Below are 19768 nucleotides of genomic sequence, written 5' to 3'. Positions count from 1 at the left end.
TTTACATGAAAGCATTTGAATGCCTGCTGAGCTTCGGGGCAAGTGACAGTCACATGATCAGATCTGCACTCTGAGATAAGGCTCCAGGTCTTGAGTGTGGCATGGATGCAGAAAGATGTGATTTGGAGGGCAGGACCACCTGAGAAGGACAGTGACTGGCAGGCAGGGAGTTAGTGATGACAGGTTGGAAAGAAGGAGACAGGTCTCAAGAGAAGAGAGTTAGCCTGGGAGTGGTGGCGCACTCCTTTAATCCCAGCACTCGAGAGGCAGAGGCAAATGGATCTCTGAGTTCAAGCCCAGCCTGATCTACAGAGTGAAGTCCAGGACAGCCAAGGCAACACAGAGAAACCCTATCTCAGAAAACATCAAATGAGGTGGGGGGGGGGGGGGAGGAAGGAGGAAGGAAGAAGATGGTTTATACCAGGACTGAGATGACTTGCCACACAAGCTTAAGGAACAGAATTCAGATCCCCAGAATCCACATAAAAAGTGGGTGGGTGTGGCAGCCTGCCTATAATCCCAGTACTCAGAAGGTGAAGACAGGATCCCTGGACAAGCTAACAAGGCTGGTCAAATCAGCAAACCCTGTATTCAGCAAGAAGCCCTACCACATTAAATAAAGAAGACATTTGACACTCTCTGACCTTGACATGCACACCCACAAACACACATGTGTACACACCCATACCCCACATATATGTGTGTGTGTGTGTGTGTGTGTACACCCACATACAATGACAAGCGTTAGTTCTCATCACTTCAACTCAAGTAGGTTGACGATTGCCCCCAGGAGTGTCCAGGAGCTCCAAGGCCTTGGATAGGCTTTATTAGACCCTCTTCTCTGGGGCCTACATGCCTGATGGATGGGGATGCAGTGTCCTGAATACCAAGAGACTGGGGTCTTCTAATTCAAGTTGGAAACCTAGAGTCAGGATATGGGACGGGTGGGGCCAAAATGAGGAACACTAGGTATAGGGGCCCTGTGGGAGAGTGGTCTTTGGACCTCGTGGACTAAGCAAGGTAGATGTAATAGTAGGGGATGGGCTAGGACTCCAAATTGACCCAGACTCACTATGCATCACTATGTTCCAAGCCTTGGACATCCTCATCTGAGAATTCACAATGTTACCACACATAGTGGACAGTAATGGGTGTACATATGGCACTGGTCAGGGTAGGGCTTGGCATCGGTGTCCTCCCCACAAACTGACACCAGTTACTAGTGGTGGTTATCACCAGATTCGTTTTTCAAGAAAGTCTAGAGGACCATACTCAGTTTTATCCTTGGAGCCTTGGCCCTTCCTGAAGGACAGAATCCGTGGGAGTCCTAGGTTCAAGCCCAGAGGGTGGCCATGTGCCAGTGCCATCACCATAAACCTCTGGGATGTGTCCAGTATCGGTATTACTGAGCCTCATCCCCCTCGGCTCTAACCAGCTCCCTGGTGACTATACCTGGTTATGCTCTAGTTTACTGTTCCCCACCGTGAGGAGCAGGGCTGGCTGATTCTGCTACGTCTCCCCATCTCAGTAGTCTAGCACTAAGCCTGCTTCGTGACAAGCACGATATGGACAGGTACAGGGGCGCTCTGCCCTCAGGACTGGGCTCCATTGTCAACGGCCACTGAAGCTAGCCTTCAAGGCTGGGAAAGGCTCGTGTGGGAGGAGGCCTGGGAGCCCTGCGGGGGCCTCAGGAAGCCTGGGAGAGGACAGCGAGTCTGAGTGAGTGGAAATGGACTGTAGATATGTCCTGCTGAGCCTGGCCAAGGCAAAGTTACATGATGAGACACGCAACAATGTGTGGGGTTTCACACCCTAGCTTATAGAGGGTAGAGGGTAGGTACCACCACTGGAGCTTGGCCGGGAGATGCCTGTGCTATCGTCCAAGCGGAAAACACTGCGGGGCCGGAGACCTGTGGAAAAGCCACTTAGACTGCCTGTGCTGGCAGGCGTCCTGTCTCCCGCATGATCCAGTGTGCTTGGTAAGGTGTCCTTTCCTACAAGCTGGGCACTATCTGGGCTAATGGCAGAGGAAGGTCCTGAGTCATCACGGTCCTCGGGAGTACTGGACATGGAGAGGGCTTTGGGCTGACATGGAGCAGGCATCCTGCCTCAGCCTCTGACTCCCATGTATGTTCTCTGTCCCTCAGAGACTGGCCGACGCGGCAGAGAATTTCCAGAAAGCTCACCGCTGGCAGGACAATATCAAGGTAAGAACTACAGCATATGTTGGACCAGAAAGAGGGCTCAGCGGTTAAAGGTGCTTACCTCTGGCCTGGCAACGTCAATCCCAGGGCCCTCTTATTGGAAGGAGAGAACCCACTCCCATGTGTGGGCCCTCTGACCTCCATACATACACTATGGCGTGTGTGCATGCAGACTCACACAATAAACAAAAAATAAATGTAATTTTAAAAATTCATACCACCCTCCAGCGTTCAGGGTATGACACCTTGAACTTGGGTGACATGCAGAGGAGGAGTGTGTGCTGCACAGACCCTCTGGAGGGGCACTGTTGGAGCACAAAATCCTTTGTCCAACCCTCAGCAAAAAAAAAAAAAACCAAAAAAAAAAACAAAAAAAAAAAAACAGCTTTCCTCAGTGTTGGGGAATGCAATGTAGATATAAGCCCTCTGTCACTCACTCCAGAGGAATCTTGGGGTGACCCATAAGCAGACAGCTTTGTTAAAATGGCCCTCCCAAAAGAAGATACCATGAGTCTTAGAGAGTTCCAGGGTCTTAGGTGCCTCTTGACCCCAGGACTCATCTGAGAATTTAATGTCATGACCGTGAAGAGGCCCTGAGAAAGGACATTGTCTGTCCTCCTAGGAGATCCCCAGGCTGGGTCCCAGGGACTGGCCTGCCAAAGTCACAGAAGTCTTTCCTTCCACCATGCAAACACAGACGGTTCAAACACCTTGGGCACAGGGTGTAAAGAGCCCCAAGGGCCAGAGGGGACAGAGCAGCCACACCAGCCTATTCCTGGCTGGAGCTGTACACTCCTGACCCGTCTTGTTGGGCTAGTGTCTGACTAAGGCAAGGCTCAGGGAAGCCTTTGAACCAGGGGCCATGGCACCCTCAGTAACCAGACCAGGAAACAGGGCTCCATGGGTCTGGGCCATGGTTCCTAGTAGTCTCCTTGCTGAACATAGAGAGGCACCAAGAGCTAGCCCCAGGATCCTGGGACTACTATATAGGATGAGGGTGGGACATATATTGCCTCCTTCCAGCTCTGAGCCAATCTGATCTAGACCCCTGTGCCCCAGACATCAGGTAGCGTTGTGACCCGTACTCGCTGGTGTCGTTTGTTGGTAGTAGAGATTTATAGCTGCTGTCAGTTCCCAAGCATTCAGATCTGTGGCCCGGATCTCAAAACAGGCTCCTCACATTCTCCTCAGACTGCCCTCCCCTGTCTTGCCTTGCCCTCGTGGGAGCTTCTTCCACAACTTGGTGGATGTCAGGTACAAGGAGTTCACATGTTACCTGGAGTTGGGGGCAACAGCTGATTTCTTTCTTTCTTATCTCATATTCTCTCTTTCACGGGAACCAGGATCTTGAGCATGCTGGACAAACACTCTACCATGAACTATACATAGCCTAAGATGATACTTTCAATGACTGCATAAGTTAGTGACTCACCCCTAAACTAACTGGGCTCCCTGGAACCCAGGAGAAACCCTTCTCTTACCTGACTCCATCACAGCCCCGTCTCCTCTCAGCCAGGCATCACTATGCATGTCTGTCGTCACAGCACTCAGGAAATGGAAGCAAGAAAATAAGGAGCCTGCTTCAGCTACATAGCAAGTTCAAGGCTAGCCTGAGCTACGAGACCCTTATCTCAAAGATGGGAATGGTGGGTAGAGAGATGTCTCATTGGGTAAAGGCGCTTGCCGTGCAAACCTGGCAGCCTCGGTTTGATACCAAGAACCCACATTAAAGTAGAAAGAAAAGCTGACTCTACAAAGTTGTCCTCTGACCCCTCCACCCGCATCATAGCATGTGAATGCTACACACGCACACACACACACACACACACACACACGTGCACACACACATATGTGTTTCTCTCTCTCCACTTCTAGGAGATTTAGTGCTCTCTTCCAGCCTCTATGGGCATCAGACATGCATATGGTACACAGACATACATGTAACCAAAGCACTCATACATATGAAATTAAAAAGTAAAAAGAGAGGAAGATAGATAGACAGACAGACAGTGCCTCTTATCTGATATTCAGACCATGCTGCTACATCCAGATAACCCCTGCTTCACAGTTCCACCTGCCCCGCCCAGCCCTGAGCCTGCACTCGGACCAGCTATCTGGCTCCTCCTGCATCCTTCCATAGCTTTGTTTCTTGGCCCTTCCTTTCTACCATTCGTTCTACCATACTGAATACCTCTGGAGGCCCCTTCCGGTTCCTGGGTCTTTGTTTCTGCTGGTCTCCGCCTTGAATCCCCTTCATTCTCCCTAGGATGCCCATTCTAAGCTATTATCTCTCCTAAGACCATTATTTCCTCTGCCTTCTGAGTATCCAAGACCGCCCCCCCACTTCTCCTCTTCCTCATTTTTTTTCTACCATCAGCTTCTTTTCTCCCGTGAGTACTTATGCTGAGCAGGGCAGGAGTCAAGAAATAAAGGCTCAAGAAGCCTGTCCTCCTCTTGGTTTTCTTTCCTTCCCAGTTCAAGCCCCAGAGAGGGAGACAAAGAGGCTTCCACAGCTTCAGACCTGTTCTTCTTCCAGGTTCTTCAAAACAAACAAACCATGTGTTTTCCAGTGCTGTCCTGCCAGGTCCCTTATCCGTGGATTTCAGTAGATAAGTGGATAAGCAATTCCACTTATTCTGGACCAGGATGGGCACTGAGAATGCCTGAGAGAATGTGGGAGCTCAGGGGTACCCAAGAGCACTGAGAGATGCTGCTCAAAACCCCTCCTAACAAAGTGGTGGTGGTGCAAGCCTTTAATCGCAGTGCTTGGGAGGCAGAGGCAAGCAGATCTCTGTGTTCAAGGCCAACCTGGTCTGCAGAGCAAGTTCCAGGACCGCTAGGAATACGCAGAGAAACCCCATCTTGAAAAACAAAAACATGAACAAACAAAAAAAGCATTCCTATATCACTGCATCAGTTTCTGTGAGACACAAGCAGGGGCTTCATTTTCCCCATTGGCTAGCTGTTGTTGGTGTTGTCTGTCAGCTCAGCATGGCCTCCAAGGAGTGAAGATGTTCACCAAGCTGCATGGATACCAATGATATATGGAACATCTTTTTCGCTTGCAACTGCCCTGGGCTGAAGCAGAAGTGGGCTCTGACTAACCACCCTCCTGCTTGATCTGAGCTGCTACAGATGTGGTTGTGGCCACAGACAGCACTGGCCACAGCCTTGTTTGCCCAATGCCCTCTTCCCTGTGACTCCCAGCCCATCAGTGCACCTGCCTGAGATCCTCAGGTGCAAGGGCTATAGTGACCTGTTTCCAGGCTGCAAGGTCACTGCTGTTCCTATGAAGATCTGCTGCTGCCGCCGCCGCTGCCACTACAATTGCTGTCTGAGAGGCATTAGTTCTAATGGTGGCCCATTAGCCCACCTGCCAGCCAGCACTGCTAGAGAAAGCTGGCAGGGACTGTTCATGACAGGGCTTACAGCGACTGTGGCTGGGGAAAGGGTGTAGTTTGTCCCTTGAAAGCACAAAATCCACTCTGAAACCCAGTGACCTTGAGAAGGTGACCGACAGGGAGTAGAGTAATATTCCTCCTCCATGCTCAGGAGAGATAACCGACCCATGTCACAATCCCAGCCTCAAGCTCAGGTCCCTTCCCAGGCTCAGCCTTCTTGCAGGAACTTTCTTGTCCCCTAATTCATAGGGAAAAGCCCAGGATTCCTCTTTCAAGCCCCCAAGCAGTGCTCGCAGCACCTCTATATCACAGACAGTACCCAGGCAAGTGTCCCATCTGTCTGCCTCACTCGTGACTCCTTCAGATCAGGGATAGACAGACAGACCTGTGTCAGTGCCAACTCTCACCTGTCCTCCTGCCTAGCCCAATGCTCTGGTGGCAAACTAACCAGGAATGGTCTTTTTACTTCTGAATGGGGAACATGGTGGCATCCAGAAGTTGTAGGCACAGGACAAATACTGGACTCACGGAGCTAGACTAAAATTCACTGTACAATTAGTAGGGTGTGGACCTCCCAGTGTGGACAGTACAGAGCAGGGAACAGGCAGCTGTGGTAATGCTTATGTATATGCACACACGCCTACCCTATGACGCTAGCCAGGAACAGAGCTGAGATACACTCAAGGGACCAATGAATGGGGGATAAAATAAAACACATTTGATCCTGGCAGGGTCAAAGAACCGGTAACCACAGCCCAGACTTGGGACTACTAGAAAGACCGTGGCCCTGGCTTGCAGGCAGCATGTGACTCCGCACAGACAGGCAGCAGGTGGTCTGGTACCCATAACACTTAACGGTAGATGAAGATGGGCCACCTGCTAGACTGTGCCTGGTGCCAGCATCATACTGTGCCAACATTGTTTGCCACCTAAGCCACCACCAGGGAGAATTTAGGCCAGGGCATGGGTCAAGGAGGGGTGAGAGAGGACAGGCCATTGGCCTCAACCTACAATAGAAGATAAATCATTCCCTGGGAGTCTGGTGGAGGCAATGGCCCTGCCTGTCTGATGGGGGAGGTAACTCTACCTAGAGAATCTAAAGAGAGACCTGTGAAGTCAGGACTAAGGCCTGAAGAGCCAGCTGGATAAGACAGGTGCCCCCCCCCCCCCCCCGCCCGGCCTAAGGGTCCAACCCAGCCATAGTGCTCACCACCTGTCTCTACTAAGCCAGCAACAGACGGCTCTCAAAAAATAAGTCCTTTTTGGTCTAGCTGAGCTGGCAGTAGGTCATGGAAAGAAGACCACATGACATCACTGGCAAGGCTGGGTGACTGCCTGGGCTCTGCACAGGGGACTGGTGGGCAGGTGACAGTCATGTCTGGGCAGCCTTGGCAGCAGCCCTACAAAACACCAACTCTGCAAGACAGCCCTCTATCCCTCTCATCCCAGACCGTCTTCTTCACGCTGCCCCACAGCTGCCAACACCCTGTGTCCTCTCAGGCTTGGCTCCCACTAAGAAGCAAACGTGTCATGCACACAGGCACACTGAGTCCCGCCCCTCACCACCACCTTCATATACAGATTCCTGATGGGGATCATGTGTGTGAGTTGGGGAGTTGATTTCTCCACCCTTTGCCAAGCTTGAGCGAAACACCCTCCAAAAGGAGGGAACAGAGGAAAGTTGTTGGGACATACACTCAATCCTGATGATACCTGTTTCACATCTTCCAAGGGTCCTTCTCCACACTCAGCCCCTCATGTGGGCTGTGGGTTGGTTGGCCTCCTGGAGAGGCCTCTGATATTCTGTCCTCTTCCAGATTCTGGATTTTATGGTGGGTGATGGACACCCAGATGCCAAGCTCAGTGAGGCTGCATGATCTTATCAGGCATTATTAACAACATGGGGGTGGATCCTGAAAATCGTTATGGGCCTCCTAGAGAAAATCTCTCCAGCTGTTGCCTTTGTTTTTGTTTTTGTTTTGAGACAAGATTTCACTATCCTCCAGCTGTCCTAGAACTCACTATGTAGACCAGGATAGCCTCAAACTCACAGAGTTCCTTGGGCCTCTGCCTCCCAAGTGCTGAGATTAAAGGCATGCCCCAGCACACCAGCCTACTCAGCCTGTGTTTCCTCACTGATGGTCAGAGTTTGACCCACAGACCGTTCTCCCAGGCCCCTGCACTCACGTACTAATCTGCCTCCTTGCTGTGTAACCCAGGACATGAGTCTCCAAAGCCAGCATTCTGATGCTGCTCTGGTAAGGCAGACGCAAGCTTCCCAAGGACCTGCTCCCGCACACTGCGAAGGCTCGTCCTGCCGCACCAGCTCCGTATTGCACCACAAATAGCAGTCACAGCTTTGTTTACCATGTATCGCACATCTGACCTTGCCAAGGCTACCAGCCAAGGCGAGGGGCAGGAAGACTACGGTAACCTGGGCCCCCACTTGTAGTCTACAGGAACCTGACAATCCTGGATGCCATTTTCCCTTTATCTCGGGTGCTACCAGCATTCTGTCTTCCCCTGAGACTGTGAAACAGCAGGACAAATAAACAGAACCGTGGAAATTGCTGAAGAGACCCAAGTGAGTGCCAGGGCATCTCAAGGATGACTGGGGCAAAGACAGACCCCCTTCCACAGCCTGGCAACGGCTGGCCCCCACCCACACCCTTTCCTATCCTTGCAGGAGGTTTGCCTAAAAAGTTGGCAAGTGAAGCCCCAGGTTGTAATCTGCAGTCCTCCCACTGCGCCCGCCTGTTTTCATTACGGAGGGAAAGAGCATCAGAACCGTGTTTATAACCCCCTTTTAGATAACAAATCACATTTTCTTTTCGCCTGCGAGTGTGTTGAATTGATATTTTTTTTCCCCTCAGTTTAATGGGTTTGTGTGTTCAGGAATGATCTTCATCAACCGAAACTCCTTATTGTGTTTGATGTAATGTCAGCTTTCATTACGTGCTTCTGTGTGAGCCCCTTGGAGCCTGCACCCTGCCCCAGCCCCCACCCAGGCCTGGCTTCCAGGATGGGTGGGTGGGTGGCAAGTTTGGATGAGGCTGGAGATGAGTCGGGAGGCCTGGGTATAAGGCCCTCTTTGTCCCTGCCCTGATGTGTCGGTCACCAGAAGCGCCACACATAGTAGACACCTCTTGAGTTACCTTTGGCCCAATATTCATGTTCAGGCATTGTGCCAGGCATTCAGTCACAGATCCAGAATACTTGACCTAAGTCACTATGTCCGGCCAATAACATGTACATAACCCCAAAACCCCTAAAGAAGACAGCCTGAGACAGTTGCCTTAAACACTTTCAAATACCAACCATCTATAACCATTAGCCACAGACAGGCATCTGGCCAAACCCACCCCTGGAGGCATAAGGAGACTCAGAGAAAGGATGATTCAACCCTCGGGTCACACAGTCTGCCCTCGCCTTGGTTGGGCAGGGTAGCCTATGCGTCTTCCATCCCTCTTGGAGCGAGAGCTGGCTCTGTGCATGCTGCTTCGCAGGCAGGTCCTTGGGAACAGCCCCAGATGCGTAAGGAACCCCCGGGACGACACTAAAGGATTTTGTTGTATAAAATCCGCTGAGGCACCTGGGGAGAGCGACTTGGACAATGGCCCTGGCCCTAGAGCCTACCAGGGCAAAGTAGGATGGCCCCTTCTGTGCAAGTGGCACTTGCTGACACTAGGCTCACCTTCTGGCGGCCTCTGTCAGCTGCACTCGGTTCTGATTAAAGATCATTAAACATGAAATTAGCCCGTTTGTGTTACGGGTCCCCAGGGCGGCGGATGATTATGACATGCAGATGGCCGAGAACCCAGGCGGCAGACAGGCAGGCACGGGCCAGGATGGGCAGGCAGGCACATGTGAGTGAGGGCCACGGGCAGGCATACGGGCCCAGCTTTGTTTATTCCTGCTCCTGTTGTGTAAACCCCTCTGCATTTCACAACAAATCACAGATAATTAATAAGTACATGCTCGTAATGAGCAGCCTTTTTAATAGAAGAAATTGGAAGATGCAGTGTGAAGTCATTTTTTCACTGTTGCCCAGGCTCAGCTCGGAGTCTCTTGTCTTCCTCACTCCCTGGTCCAGCCTCAGCCAGTCTCTCAGCAGCCAAGCTGGCTCTGACCCTGCCCTCAACCCGCCTGCAGGGCAAGGTTCTAGCACCCTGTGTGTGGGGAGCCTGGGGTGCAGCAGCTTCTAGAGTGTGAAGGATTAGCCTTGGGGTGGGGGCAGGGCATCAGCAGCACTGACTCATCCCACTTTTCCTGGGGTGGCTTCGGGTGGAGGAGGGGACTGTCTCAGTCCTAGAGAGATCTAGACAACTGGTTTAAGCCTTGTACTAAAGGGTCCAGACTGCGTCTTGGGAGCCCCTGAGCTATGAGTGCTGAGGCTTCTCTCTCATCACCAGGAGGAAGACATCATATACTATGACGCCAAGGCTGATGCTGAACTGGTGAGTGCCCCACCTTCACTGTAGAGAACAGGAAGCTGCCAGAGCCACACCCCCACTGCTGGGTCACCGTTCTGACTCAACCTTTCTGAGTTGTGTTGGGTCAGGTCTCTCACCTTCCATAACTCCCTAGAGGTCCTTGGCACTCCAGGACTGTGACTTCATCGCCGCTATGGGCTAAGCTTCCCTGCACAGTGTGGAACAGGCTGGGTCTCCCTCTCTGGACAGGATGGTAAGGTGCTGGACATCAGGACAGTTCAGTCCCAGCATGAGGGGCTCTCTGAGCACCATGGGAGTACAGGGAGAGGGGAATAGATCAAAAGGCCTTCCTGGAATGAGACATAGTGACATCTAAGCCCCTCCCCAGGACAGTGGAGGCTCCCTTCCCTGGGATTCAGACCATCAGGCCCTTGAGAGCCCTATGGCCTGGCCTCCCCTGGCTTCTCCCTGTGTCACTGGGTGGCCTCAGACACGGAGGCAGCTGAGCTCCTACGTATGTTTTCAGACGAGGCCACTATGATAATCTCCCAGAAGTGGCGACACTGGGCCTGCGCCATCTTGTTCCCTGAACTTAGGTCTGCTTGGGCTGGCTTATAAGGTAGTGAGGTCCCCATCATTAAAGGCCTCCGTGAGGATGATGGTGGGGTGAGAAAAATGAGTGCCTGTGGGTTCAAGCGCTCGGGAGTAGACAGTGTTCAGTGAACTCATCAATGTCTCCCTCCAAAACGCAGTGGTTTAAGCCAACTGTGAAGAGAGGTGGGACAGTGGAATAGAGTCTAGTACTGACTTGTGCTTGCTAATACAGAAAACCCAAGCAAGGTCCAGCATTCCCTTTTTGGACCTGTCGGCCCAGAGACTTCCCCGGCCTGAGCAGAAGTAGCCCATGACACCAGGAGGTGGGAGGGTTGGGAAGGATACCTGCATGGGAGGCCATAGTGCCAGGTTGGCCTGGGAAACCTTCAGGAGGGCAGGGGGCCCGAGAAGGAGGAGTGGGCTCAAGCAGGTGCGCTTCCCCTTGGCTGAGCTCCGTGGCTCCCGGAGAAGTTGCTAAAATTAAAGCTGGAATCTGAAATTCAAATGAAGAGCGAACCTTTAATTAGACCCTGAATCTAATTCCTTACCCCCCTCGGCAGCGGGCTGTAATTTTAGCAATCAGTGCATTAAATATAAAGCAGGAGACTGCGGTTGCCCACTGCACCGAGCTCCTGGGCTTCGGGTGGCAGGGAAAGACTCCCTGGACAGCCTCGTACTGTACGCAAACCCTGACCAGGACACTGTTCCCTGCTCCCAGCAGCCCCCAGCTCTATCCAGAACCCCAACCCTCGCTCCAAATGCCTGACTCTTTCCCCCAGCCCTTTGAGGGGGATTGGAACTACCCAGTCAGGAAGTACTGCTCTAGGCTGGGCTGGACTAGGGGCAGTGAGGCCAGAAGCCCCCAGGCCCGGCCTAAATAACAGCACACACTCACCAAGTCCCCAGCTTTTTGTATTGTGTTGTTCCATTTTGTTTTTTTAATCTTTGCCAGAGGTACAGTTAGAGATCTTTCTAGACCATTTACTTTTAAATTACCAGCCAGAAGGTGGGGGTGAGGAGAGAGAAGGAAGGAAAAAGTTCGCCAGCTGAAGGCTTATCAGAATGGAATCCAAATGTCACATTAGTTGGGAAAGTTGGAAGATTAAATTTTCCAGCGCCCTTCATCTGCCGCTGACATTTGGGGGGCTTTCTTCTCCCACACCTCGGCCTCTAAGTGGCGCGTACGTGGCTTATGCCTCACAGACGGCTGACTGCCTACTCCAGCCTGTATGTTCAGCTGCTGCCGACTCTGGCTTCACCTAGCACATCTCACAGGCTTCCCAGAGTGAGCAGGAGGTGGGTGTACCCAGTGAAGGGCATGAAGGACAGTAGCCTGAATTCTGTTGTCCAGATCCTTCCCTGGAAAGAAGGGAAGGGGATTGTCTCAGAGCACTTCAGAGCCGTGTCCTCGGATACGTCCTGATGAAAGGAAACAGCCTGGGCAGTAATCTAGATCTTGGAACACAGAAAGAGGGTGTGCCTGGGCCACAGGGAGCAGCTCAGGACCCATTGAGGAGAGAGGATGAATGGTGCCTGAGCTGAGCATAGTCAAAGGGTCTTGGGTGGGGGGACAAGGTGAGGAAGTGTATGGAGCATTCCGTGTCTCCCTTGCCTCCCTGTCTGGCTTTTTCTTCCCACCCTATGCTCTCTCCACCATCTTCCTTCCATGCTTGCACACCTGCACCGAAGCCTGCTCCCCCATGGTTTGCAGCATTGACTCTGTAACCGCAGCCCTACTCCTGACAGCCTGTGGTAGTAGGCGGTGGGGGGGGGGGGGGGTTGCACAGCGCATGCCCAGCCTGCCTGGCCGAGAGATACCGTAATTGGCACCTGTCAGGCGGCTGTAGCTCGTTTTAGAAAATCAACGGGGGCCTTTACAATCCTGCTGCTAGCAGCCATGGTGGACCCACCCTCTGTAGGTCACCTGGTCTCTGTGCTAACCAACACTCGGCTCTAGAGCTACCCTACTACAGGGGATGGTGCCCCACATGGGGCTAGGTTGGTCTATCTATCTATCTGTCTGTCTATCTATCTATCTATCTATCTTCTATCTATCTATCTCTTCATGCAAGGACTGGGTGGGACTCAGTGGGGGGTATGGAGATGCAGAGCTGCTGAGGCCCCACTGTAATTGCACAAGGCGTGTCCTTGGAAGTAGAAGTCTGCACCCCACTCCTAACTGGCTCCCCCATTTGCCTCCTTCACTGACAGTTGCTTTTCAAGGATGTGGAGAAGGGGTCATTTGGCCTTGGTTTTAGCCGGGGTTTGGCAAATGGATGGTAGATGCGGTGGGCAAGGGCAGGTTAATCCACAAGCCTTCTGGGTGAGGGGTTCATATGCTATGCCCGTGTTTTCCCATTGTCTCTCCATCCTGTCTCTTGTCTCTGCAATACCTCTGACCCTAAGATGACCCTGTCTCCTGGACTCTGGCCCTCCCCAGCTCACCAGTAAACCTAACAGACCTACTCAACCATTTTCCAAACCTGACACGGGCGGGGGTGCTTTCTGCAGGATGACCCTGAGGGTGAAGATGTGGAGAGGGGATCCAAGACCAGCACACTAAGGCTGGACTTCATGGAAGACCCAAACTTCAAGAACAAAGTCAACTATTCATACACGGCTGTGCAGATCCCCACGGACATCTACAAAGGCTGTAAGTGTGAGGGGGGTGGGAACAGCCCTTCCCCCGACCTGGGGGCCAGCCCACTTCCCAAGCATTTCCTGAGATGGGAGCCAATGCCACCCACCTCCAGCCAGCCCCCTGCACACAAGGTCATACGTGTTCATTTCTCTGGCTTACCCACATATAAGCTTCCAGCCACTCTCAGCAGAGCTTAAACAGCCTCTTTCCTTTGCTGGCGTGGGCTCAAGCCCGTGTGTACACAGTTCGCATACACACGTGCACATACGCCTTGCTTCTCACTGCTGGGCTGAACTTTCAAAGCCGTTCCTTGCCACCCTTGCCCTTCTCTGACTCGATTAGGAGGAGCTGGGAAGCCCCAGCATAAGACGGACCCAGAAATTAAGGACAGCGAGCCGCCTGCCGTAAACAGCAGCCCAGACCTGATTAGCCCACTCTGCTCTGTGGCACAGAGCTGGAGGAGTGGGAAATGGTTCTAGCCTGGAGCAGCCGAAGGTGTGGTGAAGCGGGACCAGGAAAATGTAGTTGAGATTCCAAGTCCCAGGGACAGGGCAGCCTTGCACGGTTGGGAAATGAGGTCGCTGCAGCGTCAGTCTCTCGCCGAAGCTCCTCATCTAGTGTTCAGCTTTTGGCATCTTCTCTCTACAGCACTCAGATTCTCAGAATGTCCTCTAGAAGGTGACTGAGGGCCCTGGTTCTAACACAACTATTTGAGCGCCTACCTATAGGACAGCCTCAGAATCTGCTGGGCTAGGAGACTGGGAGGCTGGGGGCTGGGGGGCTGAGGGCAAAGGTAGGTTCAGAAAGCAGGGACTCCTAGGGTATCCCAGGAAGCCCCTGCTACCAACAACGTCAGCCAAGTCTTCTGGATGACCTCAGGTTGGGTGTGGGGGGAAATGCTTCCCTACCTGCACGCTGCCCGGAGACCACCTGCTTGAGCCAGTCGAGGGGCACTATCACAAGCAGGCACGCTAATTAAAACAGGAGCCACACCTCCCTCCCCAGTCACCCCTCGCTACCCACACAAATTACATTTTATATGTTTTTTATTTACTGTGTCACTTTTAATTAAATCTGTAATCGCCTGCCTGAGGGGGCATGGTCCCCATTTCCCAACTCAGTGTGATCTGAGAGTGTGTGTACACGGGTGTGATATAGGACTGTGTGCATGTGGGGGTATCTGCATCAGTGTGTCCTGCAGGACAGCCCACCTGGAGCGGGGGTCACCCCTCTGCTGGCAGCCTGAGGGACTTCCAAGTTTCTCAGGCAGAAAGACTAAAGGCCCAGTGATAGGCAGGCATCCTGGCAGGCTCACAAGACAAATGGCATTATGTGAAACATTTGGGGGTCTCACTTCATTTTTCCTTAAAAAGAAAAATAGAAAGTGTTCAACTCACTAGGTTTTTAAATCAGAAACAGGACCATAACATAGTGTTTAATAGGCAGAGCCAATGATAGAAATAGGTTTTGTGTTCATATTGTGGTCAGTTAAGGGGAACCACAAAGCCAAGAAGGAGCTAGATGGCAGAGGGACACAGCACACAAAGGAGGGACGGAGGGGTGGGTGAGGGTGTGTCAGGCCCCTGGCAGGGCCACCGGCAGAGCCTTTGGAGGCTGTCAAGCTCAGCTTATCTGTTCTGAGGGAATCAAAACCTTGAGGGCGCCTTCTCTGGCTGTCACTTGAGATCTCTGATGGGGATCATGGAGGGTTGAGTGCCAGGGCTCCCCATGGGAAGACAGAAGGAAACTAGGAAGACATACAGAAGTCAGAGGCCTAGCAGAAGCAGGTGTCCCATTCCTGGTTTGTTTCTGTTCAGGGACTGGTACAGTTTACACATAAAAACATATGCCCACACACACATCAGGTAGACTTAAGGACACCCTGAGTTCTAGAACAGGAATGCCACCCAGGTTGGTCAGCAGGATAGAGAGCAGCCTTACTTTGTGAGGGTGTGCAGGGGTGAGTCTGGCAGGAGGGAGGGGGTCACTCATGTGTAACGCCAGGGGTTAGAGAATGGAAGGTATGGGTAATTGGTGGTAGCATGTAAGACCTCCTGTGTGCCCCTTACCCATGGCAGCAATCGTGTTGCTTGGAAGAAAGGGGATAGGGTTTCTACATTTGGCTGGAAACGCAGAGATTAGAGCCAGGAATAGCTGCCGAGGTTGCAGGCTGCGTGGACATGTGCATGTGTGTGCAAGCACGCGTGCCTGTGGTGGAGTAGGATCCTGGCCCCACCCCTGCCCCTCCACAGCCCCCACCTCTGCCCCTGCTTGCTCCTGGCCCCAGTTGATTAATCATGAAGCTGAGTGGCTTCCAGCTTATCAGGTACCTTAATAGCTGAATAATTCCAGCCCCATCAGCAGGCCCTTAATTGCTTTCTTGTGGCTGCAGCCTGGAGTGCATGCTGAGTGGGTGAGCTCCCTGGGGACCAGCCTCAGGCTCCAGGCAGCATGCTGGATGGGGGCCCAGCTCACAGTTCCCTGCCACCTAGGCGGCCCTTCTCCATGGGCCACAAGCCACATCAGCCCTGCTTGCTCATTGAGGCCTAGTTGAGGGGTAGGCTGAGAAATTGCTTTGATGATTTGGAGGAGGGAGGGCAAGAAAATCTTCCTGGGGGAGCTGGTATGGTCCCTAGTGAGATCCTGGAAAACCAAAGAAAGTCTGGGCAGGCCACGGGCAGGGGAGGCCATTGAGGGGGGAGGTTTCCACATCAGTGCCGTGGAGGTGGGTTTAGCAGGGGCAGCCTAGAGCTCTCCAGCCCAGCCTTCTGCCCTGCTCCCCAGCTACCGTCATCCTCAATGAGCTTAACTGGACCGAGGCCCTGGAGAATGTCTTCATCGAGAACCGTAGGCAAGACCCTACCCTGCTGTGGCAGGTCTTCGGCAGTGCCACAGGAGTCACCCGCTATTACCCAGGTAGGTGCCAACCTGTCTCCTTGGCCCATCCAGCATCCATCTTGCTCCATCTCTAAGCCCACCCATCCTGAGGTGCACAGAGTAAACCAAGTCATTCTCGTGACTCCGAGCTGCTCTAGTCAGGCCTTTCCACAAGGTTCCTTCACCCTCTCTTTTCCACAGCCACACCATGGCGAGCCCCCAAGAAGATTGACCTGTATGACGTCCGAAGACGACCCTGGTGAGTGAGCAAGGGGGGAGCTGAAGAGAGATACCCCCTCAGCTCCCCATTTCTTGCCTGCTCCCCTCCCTCTCAATATCCAGACCTCCGAGCAGGGCGCAGCCAGCTCTATCCAATTTTCATTTCACACATCGCTGCCACTGGAAAATGGATCCCATCACCCAGGCAGGCCACCCAGCTGCCTCTGCCCCCACACATACCGTCCACTACCCAGTCCCCTCCACCCACTCAGGAATGAGAGATGTTCCCAAGGGTAGATACAGCCTCCGCCAGGCTAGAGAGCACCACCCTACTCCTTTGATTCCCTAGACACCCCGCCCTCTGCTCTCCCCCTCTCTCCCTACGTCATAACCTTCCCCCCCCATTCTGTGGAGCCTCTATCTGGGGCAGAGGACACAGCCACTGAAGCTCTCTGCCCCTCTGTGGATTACCTGCCCCCCACACCTCTTGTTCACTTCATAAGGGACCAAATCACTCATGCCAGGAGCAAGAGCTGTCTTCTTTTATAGAGCATGGTCTCCCCAGTGCCCAGACCCATTTCGACCCATGTAGTACATGGCCAATAGAAATACATGAACCCGTAAATGGATAGAGGGAGGAAGAAGCCACCGGTCCCGAGGTGCTGTCCCTAACTGAGTCTTCTCACCGGCAGGTATATACAGGGGGCCTCGTCCCCCAAGGACATGGTCATCATTGTGGACGTGTAAGTGAGCGTTGTAGGCTGGTGGGGCTGGGGTGGGGCCAGGCTGGATTCTTCTGCCTGGGAACATTATGAGGAGAGGGCGGGAGCAGCCTGAGAGCCCACACACACGTAGCCCCTGCCCTCTTTACAGGAGTGGCAGCGTGAGCGGCCTGACTCTGAAGCTGATGAAGACATCCGTCTGTGAGATGCTGGACACACTCTCCGATGATGACTACGTGAACGTGGCCTCAGTGAGTACCAAGGTGGCAGGCGGGCTGGGAACTACTCACCCACATCCAGCTTGCTCCCATGACAACCATGAGCCTTGTGCGACAGCTGTCCACCATGGCCAGCCTGAAGCTCCTCACCCTCTCACTGTCCCCACAGTTCAACGAGAAGGCGCAGCCTGTGTCTTGCTTCACACACCTGGTGCAGGCCAATGTGCGTAACAAGAAGGTCTTCAAGGAAGCCGTGCAGGGCATGGTGGCCAAGGGCACCACAGGCTACAAGGCCGGCTTTGAGTATGCCTTTGACCAGCTACAGAATGTGAGCCCCATGGGTGGGCAAATGGTGGTCAGGGGTGGGCAAGGGACCAGGCGTAGTGACGTGGGAAGATAAAGGTGGATGGCCTTGTTAACACTAAACAGACAGCTTAGACAGATAGCCCACCTGCTCTGAGGGCAGAGGGGCAGAGGGCCAGAGAGCCAAGCTTACCTACCGGAGGAGGGAGGCTCTTCCCTGGGCCTGTGAGAGACCAAGGACTGCCTGACTCTGTGTTCACCCTTGACTAGTCCAACATCACTCGGGCTAACTGCAATAAGATGATCATGATGTTCACGGATGGGGGCGAAGATCGTGTGCAAGATGTCTTCGAGAAATATAATTGGCCCAACCGGACGGTGAGGCTCAACCCTGATGGGTGGCTGCCCTGAGCTAGGCCCGGGACAGGAGAGGGCTGTCCTCGAGTGGCCACAGGAATAACCTCATTGCTCCGACAGGTGCGCGTGTTCACATTCTCTGTAGGGCAGCATAACTATGACGTCACACCTCTGCAATGGATGGCCTGCACTAACAAAGGTACCTTGCGGGATCTCACTACCAAGGCATCTGCCTGCTATGTCCTGCTGCCAGCTGTCCATCCATATGTCCAGATGTTTGTTCACTCACTGTCTGTCTGTCCTTCCATACAGATGGCTGTCATTGCTTTGTCTGTTTGGCGGGCTGTCTTACTTGTCTATCTGACAAAGCATGTTCCTGCCCATCTGGCTGTATGTCCACTGTCCATCTGTCCAGCTTTTCTGCTCCTACATATGTTTGCTGATCAATCCATCTCTCTGTGCACTTGGGTGAACTCTGAATGTTAACTGATATCCTAGAAGGAAACTCCTTCCTCCACCTCCACTGCTTCCTAAGCCCCCCCCCCCCCCACACACACACACACACAATCTATCCTCTTCTGTAGCCAGTGCGTGGGCAATGCCAGGGAGCACAAAGAAGTTTGAGGGGTGTAACTAAATACACAGAAGGCTGCAGATATGCCCTAGGAGGCAGTGCCCCCTGCGATGTGGGTCTCGCTGTGCCAGCCAAGCCCACCTCTCCTCCCTTTACAGGTTACTATTTTGAGATCCCTTCCATCGGAGCCATCCGCATCAACACACAGGTGAGGTGGCGGGGAGGCCGCCCCTCCCAGTTCTTTGCTTCCCTCTGGTTGCTGCTGAGTGCCTTCCACTGCCATGGGCCGAAAGCGACCCCTGGTGGCTGCTGAGGCACATGGCAGCAGATGAGAGAAAGTGCGTTGGGAAGGACATTTAAGTGCCTTTCTCTCCGTACCCAGGAATACCTAGATGTGTTGGGCAGGCCCATGGTACTGGCAGGCAAGGAAGCCAAGCAGGTGCAATGGACAAACGTGTATGAGGATGCACTGGTAAGGCCTTTGGGCAAAGGAAGGGGCCTGGAGGCCTTCCCTCAGGGATATGCCCACAGGGTCAAGACCCTTGGGGGTCCCCTTATTGGTGTTGACCAAGTAAAGGAAATGACAGGTGGGCTATGCCTGAGCCCCTTCTCTGAACACTCAGAGTGGGGACAGAACTGGCCACAAGAGACCTCATCCTCTTCCTCTCCCCTTAGGGACTGGGGTTGGTGGTAACTGGGACTCTCCCTGTTTTCAACCTGACACAGGATGGCCCTGGGGAAAAGAAGGTGAGGTGCCCGGTGAGGTGCCCAGTGGGCTGTCTGGGGGAGGGACTGGCATGCTTTTAGCAGGTCTGGGGATGGAGGAGGGATAGGACATCCTACAAACTGGCCAAAGCGACTGTCTGTGTCAGCAGCTTAAGGCCTTTAGTATGAGGCCCGGGCCAGGGGTTCCTCCGTGGACTTGACTCCTTACAGTGTACCATCCCACTTCTTTGTGCCCAGAACCAGCTAATCCTGGGTGTGATGGGCATCGATGTGGCCCTGAATGACATCAAGAGGCTGACTCCCAACTACACCGTAAGTATCCACCTGCCCCACTCTCCTTCTTCCAGACTCAGCAGAGGAGATCCAGGGATTGAAGGGTCTTCACAGGGGCCTCTGAATTCAGAGGATCACAAAAGACTTCCCAGGGGGCTGGAGAGATGGCTCAGAGGTGAAGAGCACTGGCTGCTCTTCCAGAGGTCCTGAGTTCAATTCCCAACAA

General features: G+C 53.2%; 1 protein-coding gene across 8 annotated transcripts in view; it reads left to right on the top strand.

The window, feature by feature from the left end:
* The window catches only part of Cacna2d2 (calcium voltage-gated channel auxiliary subunit alpha2delta 2), a 130593-nt gene that overhangs the window by 96606 nt on the left and 14219 nt on the right, over positions 1-19768 (top strand). For all 8 annotated transcript variants that reach the window (XM_041677088.1, XM_041677086.1, XM_041677087.1 and 5 more), the window contains exons 4-17: positions 2148-2207; positions 10018-10062; positions 13144-13285; positions 16058-16189; positions 16352-16409; positions 17062-17112; positions 17243-17342; positions 17479-17637; positions 17883-17990; positions 18090-18168; positions 18702-18751; positions 18926-19015; positions 19219-19290; positions 19507-19581. In XM_041677088.1, the coding sequence (XP_041533022.1) occupies positions 2148-2207; positions 10018-10062; positions 13144-13285; positions 16058-16189; positions 16352-16409; positions 17062-17112; positions 17243-17342; positions 17479-17637; positions 17883-17990; positions 18090-18168; positions 18702-18751; positions 18926-19015; positions 19219-19290; positions 19507-19581 (1221 nt within the window). The remainder of the gene's footprint in view (positions 1-2147; positions 2208-10017; positions 10063-13143; positions 13286-16057; positions 16190-16351; positions 16410-17061; positions 17113-17242; positions 17343-17478; positions 17638-17882; positions 17991-18089; positions 18169-18701; positions 18752-18925; positions 19016-19218; positions 19291-19506; positions 19582-19768) is intronic.

This window comes from Microtus oregoni, unplaced genomic scaffold (assembly GCF_018167655.1).
Source record: "Microtus oregoni isolate MIOR12 unplaced genomic scaffold, Mior012 000028F_ref0000031, whole genome shotgun sequence".
In the NCBI taxonomy this organism is placed as follows: Eukaryota; Metazoa; Chordata; class Mammalia; order Rodentia; family Cricetidae; genus Microtus; species Microtus oregoni.
This window is presented reverse-complemented; position numbering and strand designations above follow the sequence as displayed.